Below are 26,711 nucleotides of genomic sequence, written 5' to 3' on the forward strand. Positions count from 1 at the left end.
TAATGACACTGACATGGTTCCACAGACTCTGAGATTCCTACCTGCACGGGAACCTGGACCACAGCTGCGTCCTGCTGATGAACACACTCCTAAGAGTCTCTTCAAAATGTTCAAAATGCAAGGAATAATGCCACCGCTGGTCGTCGGAACTGCATGCTTTGCAAAGTACAGCTTGGTAAAAGGCAAGACACACCTTGGAAATGCCAGGCATGTGACATTTACTTGTGTCTTCAGTTGAAAAGGAACTGTTTTCAAAAATGGCACACAGATGTGTGACTGTTCAGATTCTCTGTTCACCACCTCTCACTGACCATTGGGCTGCAAAGATTATCTATATGTGATCAAGCAGGTTATGTATAGGGTGTAAAAGTGGGCTTTTTTTATAAACCTTACCTTTATTTGCCTGTATACACAAAATGTGCCTTTGACCCTAGTTTATATGTGGATTATATTGTTAACTTTATTTTAAATAAAAAAGAAAAAAAACAATGATATGTCTTGTCTTTGCATTTTCTTAGTTGACTCAGTCACATTCCTGACTGAATGGCTCATTATGCGGCTCATTAGGGGCAGGGTCTTAATCTCCCCAGGTGTAAATCACTTCATTATTCATGAAGAGTCACACCTCTTCGCATATGGCCTACCTCAACAAAAAGTCTCTTAGAAATTTAAAATCAATACAATGTTTTATGTGTCAGAGTAGGGAGGATCATTTCCACATCATTTTGAAGCAAAAACTCTACACTAAAATATACAATTCTCAAAAGTCTTGTGAAAAAACATTTAGTATGCATTTTGAGGTATTGTTTCAGTTACTTTTTTTTTTTTTTTTTTTCAATAACCACGCATAAACATTATTCCTTTAAAAACACAAACATGTACATACATGTTCCTCACATATTATGGTAGCCTAGTTTGTGCTGAATACAGTGTAATGACACTTTTGTCATTAATATGTTTATAATCAACTGATAAAAGCACAAATGTCAGGGCATGTCAAAACTTCTCCAGGGCCCAAAATCAGCCTCAGACTCCAGAGGGTTAATGGAAACCCCACTGGACCAGGCCCAAGAGGAAGCCATTCCTCTAGTGGAGTGGGCTCTAACTCCTATGGGGCATTCCATGCCCATGGAGGAGTAACAAAGAGCTATGGCGTCGACAATCCAACGCGAAAGGCGTTGCTTTGAGACCGGAGACCCTTTGGTGCGGCCACCAAAGAAAACAAAGAGCTGATCCATTAGCTGAAAAGGCTGTGATCACTCCACGTAAGTTCTCAATGCCCTGACAGGGCAGAGCAACTCCAGCTCTTGCTCATCCGACGAAACTGGGAGAGCAGAGAGAGAGATGACCTGTGCTCTGAACGGGGTTGAGAGCACCTTGGGAACGTAGCCGTGCCTGGGTTTCAATACGACTTTAGGCCCAAACTCAAGGCAAGCAGGGCTCACAGAGAGGGCCTGCAAGTCTCCAACACGCTTAACCGATGCTAGAGCCAGTAGCAGAGCGGTTTTGAGTGTCAGGGGCCTGACATCAGCTGAACGCATCGGCTCAAAGGGAGGTCCTTTGAGAGCCCTAAGGACCAGAGAGAGGGCCCAGGTGGGGACAGTGAGGGGGTGAGGAGGATTTAATCGCCTAGCACCCCTCAAGAAACGCACCACTAGGCTGTTTCTTCCTACTGACTGGCCAGCGATAGGAGAGTGAAACGCTGCAAACCAAACTAGGCTCCTCCAGAGCGGGGCCACAAGGAGGACTCTGTGATTGTCTTCCTCGATTCGTCTGATAACCTGAGGAATCAGAGCGATCGGGGGAAAAGTGTAAAGAAGGGTGCTGGGCCAAGAACGGGCCAATGCGTCGTCCTTCGAAAAATAAGTTGGGCAATGAGAGTTGTCTTCTGAGGTGAAGAGGTCGACCTCTGCCTTCCCGAAGAATTCCCATATCATGAGAACTGTCTGGGGGTGGAGCATCCACTCGTCTGAGGGGACATTGCTTCGAGACAGCATGTCTGCTCCCAGATTGGTTTTCCCGGGTATGTGTGTCGCTCTGAGCGACAGAAACCTGGGTAGAGCCCATTCCAGAAGACGCTTCGCCAAAGCGCATAAGCGGCTGGACGAAAGACCTCCCTGGTGATTTATGTACGACACCACTGTCATCCTGTCCGATTGGACTAGGACGTGGCGTCCCGTCAGTTAAGCCTGAAAGAAGTGAAGGGCACGTATCACTGCCAGCATCTCGAGACAGTTGATATGAAGATGGCTCTCCTCGTGAGACCACGAGCCGAAGGCCGGTCCCGAGTTGGATGCGTCTGTCGAGAGCACCGTCCTTCGTGACGCCACCTGTAGGGGTACGCCACGCCTGAACCACTCGGGGTTCAACTAGGGCTTCAGGGCTGACAGGCAGGCCTGATTGACCTTGAGACACAAGCGGCCATGCCGCCAGGCGTGTGGAGGGAACCGAAACTTCAGCCAGTACTGTAGAGGCTGCATCCGAAGAAGGCCGAGCTGCAGAACTGGGGAGGCGGAAGCCATCAGCCCTAACAACCTCTGGAAGAGCTTCAGAGGGAGGTAGGCTTTGTTCTTGACGGAAGGCGCGAGCTGCTGAATGGCCAGAGCGCGCTCTGGCGAGACTACCGCCGTCATGCGGACCGAGTCGAAAACTGCTCCCAGGAAGAAATATGTTGACTGGGGAGCAGCGAGCTCTTGGACAGGTTGACCCTGAGTCCTAGGCACTCTAGGTGGCTGAGGAGCACGGATCTGTGATGTTCCAGCTCGGCTCGCGACTGGGCCAAAATGAGCCAGTTGTTGAAATAATTCAGAACTCGGATTCCCATCTGTCTCAGTGGGGAAAGAGCTGCGTTCATGCACTTGGTAAAAGTGCGAGGAGCCAGAGACAGCCCGAAGGGCAGGACCGTATATTGGTAAGCCACACCCTCGAAGGCGAATCTCAAGAATCGCCTGTGGTGGGGGGCTATCTGGATATGAAAGTATGCATCCTTCAGATCCAGTGAGCAGAACCAGTCCTCGTGACAAATCTGTGCAAGGATCTGTTTATTTGAAAAGGTAAAAATGTGTTCGCCGTGAGAACGGCGGTTTGTGTGGACGCAACATTTGTGGGCCCGTTTGCTTCTTCCAGGCAGCGAGCTTCTTCGGCTTCAGGCGGAGATCAGCAAAGAGATGAGTAGTCGTCGCTGAAGGAGAAAGGACTGTAATCCTATGGCGAAATGCCTGCTTATATAGTACTAAACCCCGCCCCTTTCGGCGGGAATATTCGCGCGCGTTGTCGCCATAGGCCACGCAGCTATCCCGCGCCGTCATTGGTTCAACAACTTGTCTATGAGTGAATCAACGACGGTGTAGTTACACTGCGTTATTGAAAAAGGCTTCACTGACAGGGAAAAAGGGAGACTTTTCCCCATACGCAGTACGAGTGAAGTATCGAAAGGGAACTCAGTCAACTAACACTGAGAAGGTCAAACAAGACCTGAAAAACAAGACTAAATAATCTCAAATCAAACCAACAAACGAGGAACAGGGAAGTGACAGTAACAGAAACCGAATCGAAACACGGGAGGAAGTGATTTAATCTGAAAAATGTACAGAGCCAGATATTTACCCTCTTGTTGAGCAATACACTGTCTAACCAGAAACCAGTTTTTCTTCCAGTAAAAATGCTTTAAGGAAACATTTCCTTAAAAAAGTACTATAAATATGACCAAAGAACGCAGTTGGCTTCAGACTTAAACTGAAGACATTACTAGACAACTTCTGAACATAACGAATACACACAAGGACCCCAGGTGAGACACCACTTTAAAATTAAAAGAACAGGTAATGTTATGACAGTGTGAATAGCCACCTTCAGATTATGAGCTGTTTAGATCTGAACAGTATTGCATGAAGACTCAAAATGCATTAGGAACAAAATCATACTAATCAGATGCATCTGTCATTTCACCACAGCCAATGGTAAGACATTACTTATTGGATTGTATTCAGTAAAGGAAGGATTTATGCCTTTATTTGTTTTTGAGTTTTTTAAACACTGAATTAGATTGCATTTTAAGGAATGTGAGGACTAATGAATTCAGTAACAAGAAAAAAAAGAATGATAAAGTAGTCATTATTAAACTTCATATGTGCAAATCCCCATTGATCATTGTTCTTTACTGCAGTCATGGCATCAGAGACCATTGAAGTGGCAGCTCTGGGAAGACCTCTGTGTCCTGGTATGCTGTATGACTGCCGCAAGGATGCCTTCATTCCAGGTGCTGTACAGTACCTACTAAAATGATTTTTATTCCTTTTTCACCCAAACATGAATCAACAAAACAGTACTTGTGTGGTCATTTTGAGACATAAGATGTAACACAGAAATATTGGCATGTTTACTTCAACAATACATTGTGTCCTCATACGTAACTGTTAAAGCCATTTCTCATTTCAGGTGTTACTCTGTGGGATAAGTCGTCACTGAGTAAAAATTTGGACACTCGTCCACAGCCCATGACAGATGTGAAGTTCAGCAGCTCCGACTCTCTCTCTGATAAGTCCAGTCTCCTGGATGTAAGTGCTTCCCTGAAGGCTAGTTTCTTGTGTGGGATGGTGAAGGTAGGAGGATCTGCCAAATACCTGCATGACACCAAATCCTCAAACCAACAGTCCAGAGTTACAATGAATTACAGTGAAACCACAAGATTTGTACAGCTGACCATGTCCCAGCTGGGCCAGATCACCTACCCTCAGGTGTTTGACCAGAAAACTGCGACTCATGTGGTCACGGCTGTACTGTACGGAGCTCAGGCCTTCATGGTGTTTGATCGGACATTTTCAGAAGAGGAAAACAAGCAAAAGATTGAGGGAGAACTGAATATCATGGTCAAGAAGATCCCTGGATTTTCCATTAAGGGAAAAGGAGCTGTAGATATGACAGATGGTGATAAGGAAATGGCTGAGAGAATCTCCTGCACATTTCATGGTGACTTCCGCCTTGATCAGAACCCCACCACTTTCAAAGAGGCCCTGGAGGTGTACAACACGCTCCCCGATATCCTGAAGGAGAATCCACAGAATGCAGTTCCAATAAAAGTCTGGCTCTATCCTCTTTCTATACTGGATACAAAAGCAGCTCAGTTGGTGAGAGAAATCACCACACGTCTGGTTTCCAACACTGAAGATATAATAGAGGAGCTGTTAGAGGCAGAGAGGACATGCAACGACCTCTCCAGAAAACCACTGGTTAATGTTTTCAGAGACATCAAAGAGAGGCTCAGTTCATTTCAGGGTTCTCTTAACATTTACAAAATGGCACTCGTGAAAGCTGTGGCCAAGGTCTTGCCTGATATACGAGGAGGAGAGAAGGAGGAAAAGTCACTGGAAGACATCCTGAAGATCCACTACAGCTCCCCTTTTAAAGCTGACATGCTTAACCAGTGGTTAGATCGTGCAAAGTCTGAACTTAACCTCTTGAGTTCTCACAGCAAGATTCTGGAGGAAATCATAACTGAAGATGCAGACAGTCTCAACACTATCCTCCTTAATCCTGATATTGATGTTGTGGTGTGCTTGACCTTCACATCTCTGAAGTATGAAGACCCATATCTTTCAACCCTGAAGGAGTTTCTGGAATCTGACAAGTTTAAAGAGCTAGATGAGGGAATGAAACTGTGTTCTTGCACGCTAGCATCAGAAGAGTGGTTCAACAAGCCTGGTGTTGTCTCAAACATGAGAAAGAACTTATCTTTTTTTAAAAGTTTTTCAGAAGCTAACAAAGATGAAGAGAGATACCAATTCATTGTTTCTGCCATTTCCGATCCATCCAGTCCAGGCTCCTCCATCTATCTGTATGAAAAAGGGCAGCTGACAAACACACAGTTCCAGCACAGTGCGTATCTATCTATCTATCTATCTATCTATCTATCTATCTATCTATCTATCTATCTATCTATCTATCTATCTATCTATCTATCTATCGCATGAGACATTTCTTGATCAATCAGTGTCTCATTGGAAAATAGGGCTGACCGATATATTGCATGCGATTGTCACGAAAGTCAATGAAAGTCAATTCTGAGAATTGTTTCTAAACACGTTATAAAGGTTACAAATGTATTGCTGACTGTGAATTGTGTAATGCTTAATTGTAAAGTTAGAGTGTTAAACAGTTTTTCACCAACTCTCTGTTCAGGATTTTTGGGGCGGAGCTAAAAAGGGGGTCCGATGACGCACTGGAGTCCCCGAGCATGGCCCCACCCCTAACACTATATAACTGTCAGTGACACACCGAGCATGGCGCCGCCCCTAACGCTACAGCGGTTCACTCGCTCAATCTCGAGTGTCATTACCGATAGTTATACAGCCCTTTGCACATTTAGCTAGTAATGCCTTCGTCACGCAAATGCATGTTACATGGTTGTTATAATATACAATAGAGCTCCTTCTCCTTATTTAAATTTCCTAAAACGAAGATATGAGGAAGGGGTGGATTCATTTTGTCTCTAAAGTGATCGTTCTACACCAGATAGTTTTACAAACTTTCATCAGACAGCTGGGATTCACAGATAATCTGCTGTTTTTGGTGAATGGGGCTGAACAGACTATTTCCCGCCTCGGCCTTCCTATCGTCCCACTGACAATCGATGATATGGGGCCGGACAGAGTCTCTCCCGTCCCGGTGTTGTGCCCAATTCCTACCCCTGCCAAATTATTACCCCCCTAGTATTGGTAGGTTAAGGATTAGGTGTAGGGGAGGGGTTAGGATTAGGCAATCAGATAGCGACTTCAACGAGGGGGGTAATAATTTGGCAGGGGGTCAGAATTGGGCACAACACCGGCCTTCATCCTCCAGTCTCGCAGCACCGACATCTGTCGATAACAGTCATCAGTACGTGCCCACCAGTGAGTGTAAGTTGCCGTGTGTGCTTATTGTCACGGTGAATCACTGAAACAACAAACAGATCCAAGTGCAGTATAGTTTAATGGGTAATCCAAAGTCGTAATCCAGAACAGGCAGGGGTCAAAATCCACAAAGCAGTCAAAACAGGAAACAAGAAAATAAACAAAGAAACTGGTGACCTGAACTGAAAACTCCATGACTAAAGCAGAAACAAACAGGGTATAAATAGACAGACACTGATGAGGGAACACAAAACAGCTGGGTGCAATGACATGAGATAATGAGTCCAGGAAGTGCATTATGGGTAATGAAGTTCACAAGTGGGGTGAGACACAGTCCGGGTTGGAGTGCCCTCTAGTGGAAGACAAGGGCACTCCCAGTAATGATCATGACACTTATGTTATAATTAGTAGGTAGTCTGCAATAACTACTAAAATTTGTAACCCTCTAACGTGATTCTTTTGTTTAGATGCATCAGTATGTTTGACTCATTAGACAAGTCAGTTGAGACGGCAGCTCTTGCAAGTGGGTGTGGTTTCAGCCCCAACAGTGGACACGCCCCCAGCATTTGAGAGCAGAGAATACTGCTCATTTTTTTGAGAATTTGATAACTAAATTTCATTTACTTGCCAATTTTTTTAATCATTCAAATTTGACTGGGTCGTTAATAACACTTTTTTCTGCGGTGTGAGAAATTCAGAACACATACTTTAAAATGACTTTACAGGGACTTTAAACATAAGAACACTACACACAGCAACTCTAGAAGATAATGGTGTCATTGTCCAGCTTAACTGCACATTTAATGTTGTTATTTTGAGGAAACAAAATAGCCTTTTCACAATACAATATGAATGAAAAAAATATAAATAAAAATAGAATATAGGCTAGCTTCAAGCAGCAATTACGGGGCAAAGCACAAAAGAAGCACAAGAAGCCAGCCAGCACAGCTGTGAGCATCAGACTAACTGCAACAGTGAGCAATTAAAGACCTATAGGTTGTCACACATGATGTCACAGCAGCAGCGCAAATGAGTCTGGAGGGCAGGGAGTGATTTTTCTTTATAGAAATCATATCAAAAACTCAAAATTTTTATGTTTTGAGTTGTTTATGGTTGCTCAAATTGATAAAATCGAGAACCCAGGTGCTGTTTATTTTGTTTACATAACTTATACCGTTTTTTTTTTACTTTAAAAATTGTTGCCTTTAATAGCGTTTTGCGTCTGCTGATAGTGAAATGAATATGGATACCTGCTTACCTTATTTGTTTTTGACTTGGTTAAATATCCACATTCTTCATGGTATCGTTTGCAGGGGAGAGAAGCTGTTTTATCCCATTGAATGATAATTTGGTGTTTTCACTTCAGTTTTGTAGTATTCCGTTCACAATGTTGATCTGGTTACCATGAGAACAGTGTCATGTGCTGCTGCTTCAGCCATCATATGGTAGAAAATGTCCAAATAAATAAATGTTTAACAAGCTAACAGAAGTCGATTCAACAACAAAGACAACACTTTCAGCTATGTGATTATTTTATTGAGTGATAGGGAGTGGGTTAAATCAGTGACATTACATTTGCTGTACGTCTTCCCATCACCTCCTCAACCTGCTTCCCTTAGAGTTTTTATGTGTTTTTACACTTCGAAAAGGCGAAAATTGCATTACACCATCCAGTTTTTTATTTGAACAATAATGCGAGCTCCTGTTGTAATTCTTGATTCAGCATAAATGACCTACAATGGCGACATTTTTCACGATCATGACAGAAAATCAAAATACTGCCCTAACTTCACTAGTAGAAAGGCAGCGCGTTATAAACAAACCCAGACCAGAACTGAACGCGGCGTGACAGCAGGTTCACATTCTCTAACCTCAGTGTGAAATATTAAAGCACAGGCATGTAATGTTTCCCTGTTGACGTAAAACACTCCCATTGTGCAGCTCTTCTATCAGGAGTCGATTCAAAATTGAGCTCGCACGTATATAATGTGCGCGGCCGGTGTGCGATACCTGTGAGTTGTCAGAGACGCGACGCTGCGCGGCACCGAGCTTCGCGTCCGGTGTGCGACCCCCTTAATTTTCACTGCCCTCCACCGGTATTTTGCACGTCACCAGAACCACGTGATTGCAAACAACCTATTAAGATCATTTTAGGCAAAAGAAAAAAAAAAAAAAAAAAAAACACAAATACAGTCAATAATAAAGATTTACTGGTTTATCACTTTCGACCAATAGGTGGCACTGTGATTAAATTATTGAGGTAGGCTATGGTCATATGGAGCGATTTTCATCTCAAATATTCACTCAAAGTACATGATTCAAACATGCACAGCCAGTTTCACATGTGTGAAACCTAATTCACGTGCACAAAAAACAAACAAACAAACAAAAAAACAATCACTGATAAAAATGAATCATTGAGGCTGTAAGTGTAACAAAAAAAAAGAAAACAATCATTATTTTTTACAAATAAATATTGGTTTGTTAATTTACTTGGATAACTTGAGTAGCTAATTTGGATTTGTAGCAAAAACGTATTTTGTTTATATCGCACGTCTTATCTTGAGCAAGCTAGACAAGACTTTGTAAACACGTGCATTTCCAACATACTATTTAAGTAACAATTATTTAAATATTTACTGCTGGATTTGGCTGATGCAATGAACACTTTTCACAAGCTGACGATGTATTTTTTTTTATACTGCAACATAATTCTGGCAATTTTTCTCATATTTCATATTTTAAGGCAATTTTTTTAACAGTGTTCTCAACAACAGCCGTGGCCGTTATTTCGCGCCGCACCGCAACAGCTTGAAGCGGTCTGTAGACATCGGTCTATCTATCTACTGCGACACGTCAATTAAAACTTTACAAATCCTGACCGCTGTTGGAAGCTTCACAACCGCGTGCATTACGCACATCATCGCACTTTCATGAAGTGGACAATTTTAAGATTGTGGTCCATTTTTGTTTCCATGTCTTTTACTCTAATGGAAAGAAAACTTAACCCCTAACTGGTAGAAGGCTTAAAACAAACACCATCTAAACATTTAGATGGTGTTTGTTTTAAGCCTTCTACCATCCGTCTGTTTGCATCTGTAGATTTCTTCCAAATTAACCAAAACAAGCTAATCTGCATATTTAAACATCAAGAGTACATTATATATTATAACAAATGCCTGCAGAGGGCGCCAAAAGCCTGCTGATTTTTGTAGTTACACAGCACAGCACGATCAAAGCCAACCACCATAACTGTGAAAATATATTATTAGTTAAATAATAATATTCGCCCACTTCTTTGTGATAGAAATGCTACAGCCACTGTAATTTCTTCAACAAGAATATGTGGACATCAAACATGCAAAGACAGAGCGAGGGTTTAAACTTTTATTGATGTATTATCCTGTGTAAGCGTAGATTTAAGAATAGCATTATGTAGCTGATGCTGTATTATGATTTTTAAATAGTTTTAATAAGCCATGCATCCTTAGAAAAATGTCTAATAATGTGGTTCATTTTCGCTTCTTATCGCCAGACAGCAGTTGCATTTTCGCGGGAATAGTTGTCACAAGTTTTCAGCCAGCAGCAAACACGAGGCGAGGCGGGGAGTGGCGCGCGCGCGTTCGGGAATGAATGGCGTGTCGCGGAGTGAGGGCTGCTGAACTCGACAAAGCCGACCTGATATAGTATTTTTTTATTTGTTTTATTCAGTAAATATATTTGTTTGACAGGGAAGCTGTGCTCAAACAGCTTCAACAATATATATTCATTTATTAAAAAAAAAAAAAAGCACCCCAGAAAAAAGGGCACTTTCTCTCGAGGAAGAAAAAGGGCAGGTGCTCAAGCCCCTTTTTTGTCTATGTGTGCACGTGCCTGCTTATAACACATGTGCTTGTTTCACATAAAAGACAAAAATATACCTCAAAGAATGCAAAATAACGAAAATAATCCCAAAGATTGATAAAATAGCACTATACACATAAGTTAGGGTGGAAATACAGATATAAAAGATATAATTAAAATAAGGATTAAATAAAATTAACAGGATGACAAAATAAACCTACCTCTTCCATTGAATCACATTTCAAAAGAGAAGAGGAGGAGACAGGACAGGAAATTAAGTCATTTTGTGACCACGCAACACTTAAAGGGGAAGCGCTTTAGATTAGGTATTATACCGCCATAAAAATTAAGAAGAAGAAGAAGAAGAAGAAGATCAGGTATCATAAAACGTATAAGAGAACAATTTTGTGTGAATTATAACAATATTTAGCTGTATACTTTGTATACCTCTTACATATAATCTATTTACTGGGGGATTTCTAGTTCTCAGAATGCTTTGCATCAGATTTAATTTGAAGAAAAAATGTTTAATTTGTTTATCTTCATGTGTTTTTAAGCAAGATAAATAAGTAGAAGACTTGATATTATTGTTTAATGTTCTATTAAAGGATTAGTTCACTTTTAAATAAACTTTTACTGATAATTTACTCACCCCCATGTCATCCAAGATGTCCATGTCTTTCTTTCTTCAGTCGAAAAGAAATTAAAGTTTTTGATTAAAACATTCCAGGATTTTTCTCCTTATAGTGGACTTGAATGGGCACCAAACGACTGAAGGTCAAAATTAGTTTCACTGCAGCTTTAAATTGTTCTACATGATCCCAGATGAGAAATAAGGGTCTTATCCAGGGGTTAAATTGGGCCGGGGCCGTCCGGGGCTGAGCCCCGGCACATAGGCTTACCAGGGCTCGACATACGCAGACAAGACAGATAAGTGGATTTTTTTATGTGGAAGAGAATATTACTTGCCTGACCAGATAAGTAGCTTGATTAAAATGTCAGTAACAAACGCGAGACTGATTCATTTAGCTTAAGTGGCGATTGATAGTGGATAGTAATATATGTAGGCTAATGTATATTGGCGGTGAGCCTATTGCGCTGCTGAGGTGCACGTAACCTCTTGAGGAGAATTCAAAATTGTCAGGTCTTTCCCTTTTTACTTGAGACAGAGGACACTAAAGAATAGTTAGAAATAATAATCCAGGGACAAAAGAACTTGTGTCTTTAATGCTCACATTGCACTTGTATTTCCAGAACAAATCACTTCGTCATCGCTACGTGACTCCACCCATTACTTACGTATTAAATTTACAATTATTATTTTATTCATACATAACAAAAACAAATGAGCTCTGCTCACACAAAGAAACTCAGTTATCATGTTGCAATAAAAATTCAATATGTGGGGTTTTTATAGCTAGATATTTTCGACATATGATAAAGTTAAGCATCACACGACCGAAAGAGCTGAATTCCTGGGCCCGTATCCCTAAAGATTCTGAGAATCCTCTCAGAGAGCTCCTAACTTAACCTAAAAATTCCTTGCCAGGAGTTTTAGCTTAGAAGTGATTCCAGAACATTTTCAGTGAACTCTGAGCAAGGAATGGATGGAAAATCCTATCTTAGTGAGGAGGTGTGGTTGACCCCGTTGCTAGGTATGAGTCATCATTTCAAAAGCCGTGATTGGTTGATCCTACAAGTTTGATGAAAATGAACTTTTGGTGATAATGAGCAAAGGATGTACCCTCAAATCAATAAACATAATTATACACTCTAATCTTATGCAGACTGTAATTGTAAATAATATTTCACATTCAAGAAAATATCTGGAAAATGAATAGTAAGCTGTAGGGGTTATAGCCTAACATTAGAATCTAAAATATGTGAAAACTTAAGCTCATTACACCCTGTTCAAATAATAATTCCTGTCTTATTTGCTCAGATTAATATCCTAGCTGGCATATTTTGTACTTTCACTCCCATATGGACCCCATTGAAAACAAGATGGCCTATCTCAAGGGGCTGTCCTTAATGAAGTAGAAATTACAACGTTACAACTCAGTGTGGTCTTAACGAGGGTAACACGGCTCAGCTTTTATCAATGTCTGTGATTACTTTCTTCTCCGGTGTAATAGCGTTGTGGCGTCGAGTTGGTGAAGTAATTGCATCTCTAAGGAGATCCACCACAAACATGATTCCTGCACGATCCAATCTGTAGCGTCTCAATAATTCCCTGTCATCCAGTGTTTGCAGGACATCTCTCCTGCCTCCTCTGTTGGCCATTTTGTGCAGCTGCTTAGGGGAACTCCTAAGCCACTAAAAGTCCTCTTCCCTGCTCTTAGCAGATCTCGCCTTAGGAGCCCTTTTAAGCGCTAGGAATCTTGAGGAATAGCTTTTATATTAACTGGGATTTTCGTGTCACTTTTAGGGGAAATTCTAAGAAAACGTCATGACTCTGAGAATTTTCTTAGAATTTGGCCGCTAGGAGCCACTTTTTGCACAAAAATTCTTTAGGGATACGGGCCCTGGATATCGCCTTGATTAAAATTGACACTAATTTCATACAACAGTTCAATAAACAGCTAAGTAGTTAATATTAATTACTTACGTTTTAGGTACAATATTGCCTGTTTTTTGTTCTATTGTAGCAGCGAAAATAGTTCCAAACAAAGCAGAAGCAGCGCATCTCGCAGCTACGCTCAGCCGTTTCGAATGATTCAGTGCTTTGAACGAATCGGTTGAGTGAAGATTCAATCGCCCATTCATAAACAACTGCTTCATTCTTGATTCAGAGTGAATCGTTTGAATAAATGACTCAGTGGCTCACTCATTAAGACGGTCACTTGACGCCATCTACTGGCGATTTAATTTCATGTTTAAAAGTATAAATTTCCCTCCAACATTTCTTATTTGTATATTCAAAAATATTTAAAGAATCTCATAACATTATTGAATGCAGTTGTACTTTTTCAGTGTAAATTATTTAATTTGGTAACAGCCAGTGTCTTACTATTTTAATTTATCAAATGTAAGAATTTTAAATAAAAGATTAAACAAATTTAATTAGATTGGGGGGAAATGCTCTTTATAAAGGTTAATAAAATGCCCCCAGGGTAAATAACATAAATATGCAGATTTAAATATGTCACTGCTGATAAAACACTGATGAGAATGTTGCTTGTTTCTGAAATTATATTTACAACAAATCTTTTTTTTTTTTTTCAGACAAGCTACTTTTTTACTCTGACAAGTAAATGACAAATTTAGTTGTCCAAAGGACAAGCACAAAACAAGGCTTAATGTCGAACTCTGTATTTTGTATTTATATTCTCTCCTTTAATGGTAGCATCACTCTTATATTTGATACTGACACAAAGGAGAAGGCACAGGCCTACAGAAAGATTTTATTAGTGTTCATAGCAGAGGGCTCTCTCAACTTATTATATTTTAGTTTGTCAATTGATTCGATTTTGTAGTCTTCACATACACATGCACCCCTGAAACCACAGAGCCCCCCCACATAACAAATCCCAATTTAACCCCTGGTCTTATCTAGAGAAACCATCACTCATTTTCTTTTCTCTGGTTTCTTTTAACCAGAAATGCTCATCTTGAACTAGCTCTCTTCTTCTTCTTCTTCTTCTCTATTTGAATTCCAGCAGTGTAGACACTGCTAAGTGTAATACTGCCCTCCACAGGTCAAGTCAAGTCAAGTCAAGTCAAATTTATTTATATAGCGCTTTTTACAATTTGTAATTGTTTCAAAGCAGCTTTACATATTAGGAGCACAGAAAAAAGAGAAATGGTTAAAAATAAGCTGTACAAGCAAGCGTGGTAATATGTAACATATACAAGATGGTGCTACATTAAGCCAATGTCGGCTGACTCCCAGGGGTGGAAAAAACCCCCTAGGAGAAAAACCCAGCGTGCTAGCACTGGGAAAAAAGTCCTAGGAGGGAAAAAACCCCTTGGAAGATATATATTATATATGTAAATGGATATGGAGATCAAAATCTGAATTATACATTTTTATTATAGAGATTAAAAATAGATTATATATAAATATATGTAAGCGGATACGGAGATTTAAAAATCTGAATTATAGATGCAGCCAGAACTGGATCTGTAGGCCCATTGTCTCCTGGGCTACGCTGTAGTCAGGTCCAGACACAGGTTCTCCATCTGATCTGGATACGGCCTGGATCCAGCACCCGGAAAACCTCAGGATAAGCAGAGAGACAGATATTAGCGTAGATGCCATTCTTATTCTGATGTACAGGTATATCTAGTGTTATAGGAAATGTTCTCGGTTCCGGCCGACCTAATTATTGCAGCGTAACAATCCTTTAACGGATTTGAAAAATGTTAATGTATTGATAATGTGTTATGTGTATGCAAGAGCAAAGAGATGTGTTTTTAGTCTAGATTTAAACTGACAGAGTGTGTCTGCTTCCCGAACAATGCTAGGAAGATTGTTCCAGAGTTTAGGTGCTAAATAGGAAAAGGATCTGCCGCCTTCAGTTGATTTTGATATTCTGGGTATTATCAACTGGCCTGAATTCTGAGATCGCAATAGACGTGAAGGACTATAATGCACCAAGAGCTCGCTTAGATATTGGGGAGCTAAACCATTTAGAGCTTTATAAGTAAGTAGCAATATTTTAATTCAAGGCCGGTGCGCCTCCCAGGTGGAGCTCATTAACTCTCGCGTCACCGGCCTCGCGCCGTTCTCTCACGGCTCTCGCCCGCCCTGGTCGCCACATACCCCCATTGCCCCTCGCAGGCCGGGGGGTACTCCCAAGACTGCGCTTACTCCCCCCCGGGGCCTGACTCGGCGGCCGCAGCACCTGGGGGTAAGGACAGACGAGACGAGAGAAAGGAGACGGAAGCAAGGGGAGCGACAGGACGAGAGAGGGGAGAGAGGAAAAAAAAAAAAATTCTTGGTCCGGTTCCCTGACACACTGCCGCTCGGTCCTCAGCCAGCCGAGAGGCTCTTCCACGCGGTGCCATGCGATGGTACTGGACGCTTCGTGGACAGCTCGATCCTCCTCCGCCCCCTGCCGGCTGGCGATGGCTCCTCCGACTGAGGGCAGCCGGCAGCGAGTCCCCCGTCCCCTGCTCCTCCCCTTCATGGCGGACGGCAGCAGGCTCTGGCCCGCAGCAAACGGCGGCGACTCCTCCGCTCCCTCTTGGACGGCAGCCACCCCACCTCGTCCCAGGGGCACGGCACCGAGCTCTTTGTCCCACCTGTCACCTGTCCCACCACCGCCTCGGGCAGCCTCTCGCGATCCTCACACATCTCTCCGACAGCATGTCCCTCCTTCCGCCCGGGTTTCGGCACCAATGTAACACAGTTCGTATGTACGGGAAGAAGGAGGCGGGAACCAGCGAACATTCAAACCAAACTTTAATATAAAATAAACAAAGAACAAAACGAAAGTAACGCTGGCAGACCCTCGCGGACGTCTGCCGGCCACACAAACATAATCAAACATAAAATAATATCCAGGCCTGGTCCTCGTTCATATCAAAATGCTTGAATCAATATAAAAATCAACTTTATCCCTGTGTGGACTTAAAGGTTAGTTCACCCAAAAATAAAAATTCTGTAATTCATTAATTACTCACTCTCATGTCGTTCCACACCTGTAAAACCTTCGTTCATCTTCAGAACACAAATTAAGATATTTTTGATGAAATCCGAGAGGTTTATAACTCGTCCATAGACAGCAATATAATCAACACTTTCAAGGTCCAGAAAGGAAATAAAGACGTCATTAAAACAGTCATGTGACTGCAGTGGTTCAACCTTAATGTTATGAAGAGACAAGAATACTTTTTGTGCTCAAAAACATAACAAAAATAACCACTTTATTCAACAATACAGTCAATGTTTTACGTCAGCCTATGATGTAATATGGCGCGACCCGGATGTATAAAGGAGCGCCTGGAGAAGCAATCATTATCTCTCGTCTTGAGGAACTGTTCTGGTTACATACAGTGGGTATGGAAAGTATTCAGACCCCCTTAATTTTTTACTCTATGTTATATTGCAGCCATTTGCTAAAATCATTTAAGTTAATTTTTTTCCTCATTAATGTACACACAGCAGAGACTTTCCCGCTGAAATATCACATGGTATTCAGTACAAGTATCCAGACCCTTTGCTGTGACACTCATATATTTTACCCTCTGGAGTCTGAGGCTGATTTGGGGCCTGGAGAAGTTTTGACATGCCCTGACATTTGTGCTTTTTTCAGTTGTTCATTAACATATTAATGGAAAAAGTGTCATTACACTGTATTCAGCACAAACTAGGCTACAATAATATGTGAGGAACATGTATGTACATGTTTGTGTTTTTGAAGGAATAACATTTATGCGTGGTTATTGAAAAAACAAAAAACTTAAGTCACTGAAATAAGGCCAAAAAAAGTATAGTAAATCTGTGTTCACAAGACTTTTGGGTATTGGAGGTTGTAAACTCGAGTTTTTGCTTCAAAATTATGTAAAAATTATGCTGCCTACTCCTTCATATAAAACAATATATTGATTTAGTTTTTGTAAGACACTTTTTGCCAAGAAACACAGTATGCGTGGAGGCGTGAATCACCACTGAATAATGGGCCATTCTCACCTGAGAAGACAAAAGAATTGGATAGTAATGAGCTGAAATGACTTGCATATTAATGAGGCATTTCAGTCAGGTAGGCTGTGAAAAAAATCTTCTGTGATGTCTCAAGCTCATCATGATATATGAAACATACAGAAAAATATTATTACAATATAAAGTATATTTATATTATACTTTAAAATATAATGTATTTCTGTGATGCAAAGAGTCTGAATATAGGCTTTTAGTTTAAAAGCATGCACATTTGGAGAAATATTGGATTCTCATATGCTTATGTCAATTTTCTATACAGAGGAGTTATATTTATTTAATATTCATTGTCATTACTATGAGCGCTGGTGTTTTCAATTCATCCTTGAAGTCGGAGGGCGCTCTCTGTGCATTTTTAGTCCACAAATTCATCTAAAAGAAGAAGAGGCTATTCCATGAATGGAGTTTCCAATTCATACTGCAGCCGGAGGGCACTAAAGAAACAAAAACTCATCTAAAATTCATCTATAGAAGAAAATAAAACAGGAACTAACTGCATGTCTTCTAGAGCTCGCTAACTATGACTTTTACATCCAGATAAACACTTTTGAAGACAATAAATACACGATTGAGACGATGAATGCATGTATTCCCTCTGAATTTGCGTCTGAATAGCGCTGGCTCCGTGGGCGTGGCCGCATTAGCGGATAATGAGCTGAATCACGGGCTTCTGACATGGCTCTCTTTTCATGCAGATTACATAAACACAGAAGGTTTGTTTTCGATTTGACTTACATGATTTAAAACCTGACATCTTAACATTTTTTTAGACATAAGTTTAATTTTTCTGTGATTAGTATTCACTAAGTTACAGTTCATTTTCTGAGAACTATCAGATTGGACTTCGTTCAGAGGGAGAGGAGAAATCACGCATCATGTTAGTTTTCTTTATTTTACAAAAAGCACAACATTGTGTTTTTACTCTGAGTGCATACAAATAAAAGAAGATATTCTATAGTTTCAATTGATATATTACTTATGTCTCTATGACAAAAAATGACGGAGTATTTTAAGTCTGTTTTGCTGCAATGTGAAAAAAAACCTCCAAAACGCGCCGGCATGTTTTCAGACCTCAGAGTGTTAACTCAGGTGCTGTCCATTTCTTCTGATCCTCCTTGAGATGGTTCTACACCTTCATTTGAGTCCAGCTGTGTTTGATTATACTGATTGGACTTGATTAGGAAAGCCACACACCTATATAAGACCTTACAGCTCATAGTGCATGTCAGAGCAAATGAGAATCATGAGGTCAAAGGAACTGCCTGAAGAGCTCAGAGACAGAATTGTGGCAAGGCACAGATCTGGCCAAGGTTACAAAAAAAATCTGCTGCACTTAAGGTTCCTAAGAGCACAGTGGCCTCCATAATCCTTAAATGGAAGACGTTTGGGACGACCAGAACCCTTCCTAGAGCTGGCCGTCCGGCCAAACTGAGCTATCGAGGGAGAAGAGCCTTGGTGAGAGAGGTAAAGAAGAACTCAAAGATCACTGTGGCTGAGCTCCAGAGATGCAGTCGAGAGATGGGAGAAAGTTGTAGAAGGTCAACCATCACTGCAGCCCTCCACCAGTCGGGGCTTTATGGCAGAGTGGCCCGACGGAAGCCTCTCCTCAGTGCAAGACACATGAAAGCCTGCATGGAGGACTCCAAGATGGTGAGAAATAAGATTCTCTGGTCTGATGAGACCAAGATAGAACGTTTTGGCCTTAATTCTAAGCGGTGTGTGGAGAAAACCAGGCACTGCTCATCACCTGTCCAATACAGTCCCAACAGTGAAGCATGGTGGTGGCAGCATCATGCTGTGGGGGTGTTTTTCAGCTGCAGGGACAGGACGACTGGTTGCAATTGAGGGGAAGATGAATGCGGCCAAGTACAGGGATATCCTGGACGAAAACCTTCTCCAGAGTGCTCAGGACCTCAGACTGGGCCGAAGGTTTACCTTCCAACAAGACAATGACCCTAAGCACACAGCTAAAATAACGAAGGAGTGGCTTCACAAGAACTCCGTGACTGTTCTTGAATGGCCCAGCCAGAGCCCTGACTTAAACCCAATTGAGCATCTCTGGAGAGACCTAAAAATGGCTGTCCACCAACATTTACCATCAAACCTGACAGAACTGGAGAGGATCCGCAAGGAGGAATGGCAGAGGATCCCCAAATCCAGGTGTGAACACCTTGTTGCATCTTTCCCAAAAAGATTCATGGCTGTATTAGATCAAAAGGGTGCTTCTACTAAATACTGAGCAAAGGGTCTGAATACTTAGGACCATGTGATATGGGGTGCTGTGTGTACATTAATGAGGAAAAAAAATGAACTTAAATGATTTTAGCAAATGGCTGCAATATAACAAAGAGTGAAAAATTTAAGGGGGTCTGAATACTTTCTGTACCCACTGTACGTAAACTGAGACATTCCCTTTCGAAAGGGAACTTCAACTCTGCGTTGATTATGCAATGGGGAACGATATACCCACGGCGCCATGCTTGAGGAGAGTGCATGCCAAATAATATGGCTGACAAACGTCAAGCAGTTTCGAAAGAAATGCTTAGCAACTCACCCTCGGGTCACACCAGGCTGCCAGTGACAGCATTCCCTATGGCCAACAGCCCAAGCTGAGCCTCAAGAAGGCCTTCCGCAGAAGGCCTACCAAGGCCACTTAAAGGCATCTAGAACCAACTTTTCTGAAGAGAAAATTGTCCCTTTAAGGGAATGTGGCCAGAGAACCGAAGGGAACCCCGACCAGTCACTAGAGGGGAACAAAGTCACCCTCAATGCCACCAGGGAAGCCGACCTGGTCTGTCATAAGACAAACTTAGTCTTGGCCAACCCTGTCTGAGTACAGAATCTCCATAACACATTCTTCACAGAAGAGAGCAGGTAAGAGTGACTGCAGAAAGGCAGGAGCAACAACTCAGACCCACGCGTAGAGACAGGCATCCTGGAGAGCAGAACACAGCTGAGTGCGATGAACCTTCCTATTGAGGGGAGATAATCCACTCATCCTAGGATCTACTCAGTGCTTAATTAACGCACTGAGGAGGCTGTGCGCTAAACACCTGTTCCTGCAGGAGAGCACAAACCAGCCTAGGGCTGAATCTTAGGAGGAGGCCTGATAAACTCCTACCACAATGATCAGCTTAGGAAGCTAAGCACTATTACATACATAACCCAAAAGGAAAGTACAGAGCTCACCTAACAGGTAGACCATGCAATGGGCACATACTCATGGAGGCCGAAGAGGGGCCTGCAGCATGATAGTAGCTATATGTGAAACAGAAGTATATCCAGAAAGTGGCCTGGGGGGGCCACCCTGAACACCTGTCTTGCTGGCAGCAGACAGGCAACTTCAATGGCAGCATAAGAGGCTGCAAAGTGCCCGCATGATAATCTACCCAACACAATCCAAAGAGCAGTGTACTCAGTAAAAGCACCTTTTACTCTTTCAAGCAAGAGGAGTACAGCGTACACCAACACATATTAAGGAAGGCCTGGAAGGGCCTATAACCTCAACAGACATGTGGCATCAGCTCGTGGCAGTGTTCAGGCACCAAGAACGATAAACAACCGGACCAAAGGAGGTTGGATTTATCACTTGGGCCTCTGGCCAACCAGAAGTGTACACAGATAATTCTCAAAGAGAAATATACACAAACATACACCAGTGTGTTCAAAAAGGCGGCCCGTAGAGCCTAGCAACCTCTAAGACGCACAGCGTAAGTCTCGTGGCCGTTTCTAGGAGCATAAAGGATCTTAGCTCAACTAGAGTAGAATCAGACTCAGGTAGGCAAATGTAGGTTAAACCAAACCTTAGTAAGGTTCCACTATTATAATCAACCTGAGGGGCCAGCCACTCGGAATACTCGGTAAAGAGCACCTTGTTACTCTCACAGTGAGAGGAGTACATAACTGAACTCCACATGCTACACCGGAGGTGTAGGCCTACCTTAGTAAACACGTGCCATCAGAAAGTGGCTATCATAACCATACCATCCAGAAAAGGCCATGTATTAGAGACTTCCAAAGAGGGAATACATGAAAACGCTGCCAAACATCATGAACAGGCCTGTTTAGGGCCTATCCGTTTCAGCGATGGGGCGTGGCCTATGGTGGCATGGTTTCCCAGGTATCCTACCAGCAAGTCGGCTAAAAAAGGAGGCCTAAAAGGGCTTGCAATCTCAGCAACAAGCAGTGTTCAGCCTGTTTGCAGAATAAAAACACAGGAGGCCTGAAGGGGTCTTCCGATTCAATGACACGTGGCTTCAGCTTGTATCCAACGAGCAATGTACTCAGTAAAAGAACGCTTTTTTTTTACTCTTTAAAGCAAGAGGAGTACAATGTATGCCAACACGCACTAAGGAAGGCCCTTGACTGGCCTATAACCTCAGGAGACATGTGGCATTAGCTCGTTTTAGGATTCTAGGAGCCAAAAAATAGAACCAACCTAGATACTAGGTAGCTATTTCGCTCAACTAGATTAGAAACCCCGACTCAAGGAGGTTGATGTAATTAAAACCAAACTATGATCAGCTAACAGCACTTGTAGAAATACAATTGCTACCTAGAAGGTGGCTAATTAACACAAGAGTCTACAATGAAAGTTATATGCAATATAGCTGTTAACAAGATCACAAAAAGGGAGCTAATAGAAACCAGCTTTTCTAAAAAAGTGGATTTATACTACCTTGAGTATGCAATCCAACAGGTGATGCACTCAGTAACACCAATAAACCTACTAATGGGGAATATTAGGTCACCAATGTTTCCAATAGTGGCTAATGAAAAGCCTGCTATTATAAGAACAGGTGCTAACCTGTGGCAGCATAAGTAAGCTCACATACAATGTAGGGCAAAAGTCTAGAACTTCAAAGCAAACACTTTGATGTATATGCTATTTTCAGAGGAAAATAATTTTCTCCACACAGATTCTCAAATCTGTACTGAGCCATAAAGGACAGATGCTAAACACTAGCAACGACAACTCAAACTTGATTAAAGAAAACAAGTAGCATTTTCCATAGCATAAAAGTTCTAGAAAGTGGGGCCTTGCACACACAGCATGACTTATCACCTTCATTTATATAGCTCTTTTTACAATGCAGATTGTGTCAAAGCAGCTTTACATTGATAATTGGTATATAATTTTTCCTTTTAAAGAATAGTGTCAATGCAGGCAGATCAAAAGCACTGTTGAATAAATGTCAAGGATACTGTTGAATATCCAATGTCATGTCAAATTAACACTCTGAGGTCTGAAGGTATCGCCGGCGATACCACCGTGGTTTTTTCTTATCAGTGTGAAAGAGACTCAAAATACTCCGTCAATGTTGCACATACAATTAAGAGTTATACACCATTTTAATCTGTGGAATATCTTCTTTTATTTGTGTACACTCAGAGTAAAAACAAAATGTTGTGCTTTTTGTAAAATAAAGAAAACTAACATGATGCGTGATCTCTCCTCTCCCTCTGAACGAACTCAAATCTGATAGTTCTTAGAAAATTAACTGTAACTTAGTGAATACTAATGACAAAAAATTTACACTTATGTCTAAAAAAAACGTTAAGATGTCAGGTTTTAAATCATGTAAGTCAAATCGAAAACAAACCTTCTGTGTTTATGTAATCTGTATGAAAAGAGAGCCATGTCAGAAGTCTGTGATTCAGCTCATTATCCGCTAATGCGGCCACGCCCACGGAGCCAGCGCTATTCAGACGCAAATTCAGAGGCAATACATGCATTCATCATCTCAATCGTGTATTTGTCTTCAAAAGTGTTTTGAACATAGACTGTAAAAAAAGATGGACGACGCGACGCCGCTTCCTTCCATTGTATTGAACTGAAGCCAAAATGGGCTGATGAATGGGCGCTGACACGTTACGCAATACGTCAAAAAAAAAAAGTTTGGAGCCTGGGCATGCGCAGAAGGAATCGTCAGTTGAGCCGGAGGCGGAGTCGCGATATCAAACTTCCGCCCAGACGACTGCGTCATCATTCATGTATTTTAAATAGACTATAAAAAATTATACACAATTTAAAAGTCTACCTATAAAATAATAGGCTATTCTGTTTCTAGAGCAATAATATTTTTGAAACAGCAAATTCAGTAGATAAAATCAAAATAATATGCCACTAGAAACAACTCTAAATCGTCAGAAACGTCCTGCCATTTTAAATCAAGTTCAACTAACGTTACAGGAGATCGATTGCTGTAATTAGAGTAAGCTATCATTAGTTTTGTCCTGCTAATTATTATTTTATACCCATAAAAATAATAAGTAACTGCCAGATAACGATCACCTGCTTTTTCCCGACATGGTTAACATTAGGTGTGTTATCTTAACTAATAACATTTATTAATTAGCTTATAACGCCCACATTTGATGTTACAGAAAAAAAGTTCAGTCAGATCCTGTAGGTCGGTTAGTACAGTTTACTGCTGAACAACTCATTTTGTTGGTGTTAAATAACAAAGAAATCGAAAATTAACAGTTAGTTAATACATCTTCAATCTCCCCTCGAAGCTCCGACAGTCCTCAGACAAGCTGTCAATCAACTTCGAATCATGACGACACGCCCCGTTTTTATAGCATCAAATTGCTAGCTAAAATCTAAATCATCACAAAAACGAACAATTGAATATATATCAGTGTGATGATAACTACCTTAAATGACCAAAACCATCTTTCAGAAAGTTTTATTTGAAGCAGAATTTATTTTTAAGTTTTCACTGAAGTCTCATTCGACTGCATTGAGAGGGCGGGGTTTATGACCTGTACTGCATCCAGCCTCCAGGGGGCGATCAAAGAGCCCGTGGCTTCACTTTTCAGAACGTTTTTTTTTATTTTATTTTTTTATTGATATATAAGGACAAAAATTACAGATCAAAAAATTTAACAATAGAATTATAGGCAAACACAAAAACAGTAAGGAAACAAACGAGAAAATAAATAAATATATGAACAATGGAGAAAACAAACAAACAAAAAATAAGTAAATAAATTAAAAAAAAAAAATAAAAACAAACAAAAAAAAAAAAAAAAACCCTATGAGCCAGAGGTAATATAACTTAAATTATACTGAAAAAAGAAGAGAAGGGTCCCTTTTTTTTTTTTTTTTTTTTTTTTTCTCCTTTTCCTTTTTTCCTTTCCCTTTCCTTCTTCTTTGAACATCATAAAAAGGCATAAATATTATACTTTGTGCACAACGAATTGGACTTTAGGGCTTTGACATTGCTGGAAGAGGAAATAGTGCCCAAATAACATTTCAAATCTTGACAAAAAATAATAAAAAGAGGTTTAAGAGACAAAAATTTACACTTATGTATAAAAAACTTGGCAAGAAAAATAAATAGATTTACAAGAAAGTATTTGTCTTTTAGATTTTTATCGGAGTTATATAATCCAAATAATACATCCTTAAATGTCAAAGAAAAATTTTCAAAAAAGAAGCATGTATAAATAAACAAAATTTCTTCCAAAAAATAGCTACATGAACACACTCCCAGAAAAGGTGAGGGATAGACTCATCTTCCGCCCCACAAAAAGAGCATAGAGAATCCTTCTCAGGAAACATTTTTTGGATATAAAGATTGACAGGGTAGAAACGGTATAACAACTTAAATGAAACCTCTTTAACCTTATTAGTGATTAAATATTTGTTGGGTAAAGACCACACTTTCTTCCAAGGAATATTATTAAAACAATTACTCCAATAAGATATTACAGAAGGGACAGTGATGATATCATTCTGAAAGAGTTGTCTAATCCTTCTATTCCTGAGAGAAGGACTGGACAAAAAACAAACCTTCCCTATTGTTGTCTCAAAAGGATGAGCCCAAGAGGTAAAAAAAGGTGAAGAGTCTCCTGAGTTTTTTAACAGAGCAATAGCTCCACTAGGGATAGCATCCATCACTATGGCAAAGTCTCGTGGGGTGACAGGAATACAATATTTAGCTAAAAATTCAGAATAAGAAAACAAAAGACCATTTGAATTTAAAAGTTGAGAAACCAAAAGAATATTGTTAGCAAACCAATCTGGGAAAAAAGAGTTTTATTTTTATATCGGATATCATGGTTATTCCAAATAAAATACCTGTGGGGACTAATATTATGTTTGTAAATTAAATGCCAAGCCAAAAGCATCTGCTTAACTTTTCAGAACGTATGAGACACACCCGGTTTTGAATAGCCATATTTAGCGATCTCTTGCCTCTGTTAGTTCCTTGATTGTCACATGATATTCCTCTTCTTTTACTGAGGCATTTGTGGACAAAAGGGGCAGAGCGCCCTCCGGCTGCAAATGAATTAAAAACACAGCATCCAGCGCTCATAATGATGACAATAAATATAGAATAATAAATATTACTTCTGTATAGAAAATTGATATAAACATATGAGAATCCATCAATATTTCTCCAAATGTGTATGCTTTTAAGCATATTAAGAAATTATGGTCAATATAAGATTTTAAGAGTCAAAATGTGAAGCTTGAGTCTTAGATCTTTTTAATGATGTATAGTTTGTCAACTGCACATCAACATTTAGGCTCTATAATATAACAAATATAGTAGCCTATATGAAATGCCCTAGAGGTAGGAATGTTCAGACGCTTTGCATCACAGAAATACATTATATTTGAAAGTATATTAAAATAGAAAACCATTATTTGGTTAGAGACTTGAGACTTCTTTTAAAAACATTATAATGGCATTATAATGTGTTCAATCTTTTGACTGGTACTGTAATTTAACATAGGCCTATACAAAATTTTCTTCATATCATGTGCAATAATACGTGCATGCATGAGATCACAAAAATCATGTTTTTTTTTGTCCTGAGTGGACTTTAATCCTGTTATTAGCATGATCACAGAGGGTTTTTTCACAGCCTACCTGACTGAAAGGCCTCATTAATATGCAAGTCATTTCAGGTCATTATTATTCAATTCTTTTGTCTTCTCAGGTGAGAATCACCCATTATTCATGATGATTCACGCCTCCATGCATACTGTGTTTCTTGACCAAAAGTGTCTTAGAAAATTTAAATCTCTCTATTGTCTTATATGAAGGAGTAGGAAGGATAATTTTTACTTCATTCTGAAGCAAAAACTCTAGTCTACAACCTCCAATACCTAGAAGTCTTATGAACACAGATTTAATATACTTTTTTTGGCCTTATTTCAGTGACTTAAGTTTTTTGTTTTTTCAATAACCACGCATAAACGTTATTCCTTCAAAAACACAAACATGTACATACATGTTCCTCACATATTATTGTAGCCTAGTTTGTGCTGAATACAGTGTAATGACACTTTTTCCATT

The 26,711-nt window shown here is 40.5% G+C and overlaps 1 protein-coding gene across 1 annotated transcript in view; it reads left to right on the forward strand.

Moving 5' to 3' along the window:
* Positions 1–3,703: 3,703 nt before the first annotated feature.
* LOC125253765 (stonustoxin subunit alpha-like) overlaps positions 3,704–26,711 on the forward strand; it is a 49,748-nt gene continuing 26,740 nt past the window's right edge. The window contains exons 1-3 of the mRNA XM_048167875.1: positions 3,704–3,790; positions 4,166–4,258; positions 4,438–5,874. Coding sequence (XP_048023832.1) covers positions 4,168–4,258; positions 4,438–5,874 — 1,528 coding nt within the window. The 5' untranslated portion in view covers positions 3,704–3,790; positions 4,166–4,167. The remainder of the gene's footprint in view (positions 3,791–4,165; positions 4,259–4,437; positions 5,875–26,711) is intronic.

Source organism: Megalobrama amblycephala, linkage group LG19 (genome assembly GCF_018812025.1).
Source record: "Megalobrama amblycephala isolate DHTTF-2021 linkage group LG19, ASM1881202v1, whole genome shotgun sequence".
NCBI classification, from domain to species: Eukaryota; Metazoa; Chordata; class Actinopteri; order Cypriniformes; family Xenocyprididae; genus Megalobrama; species Megalobrama amblycephala.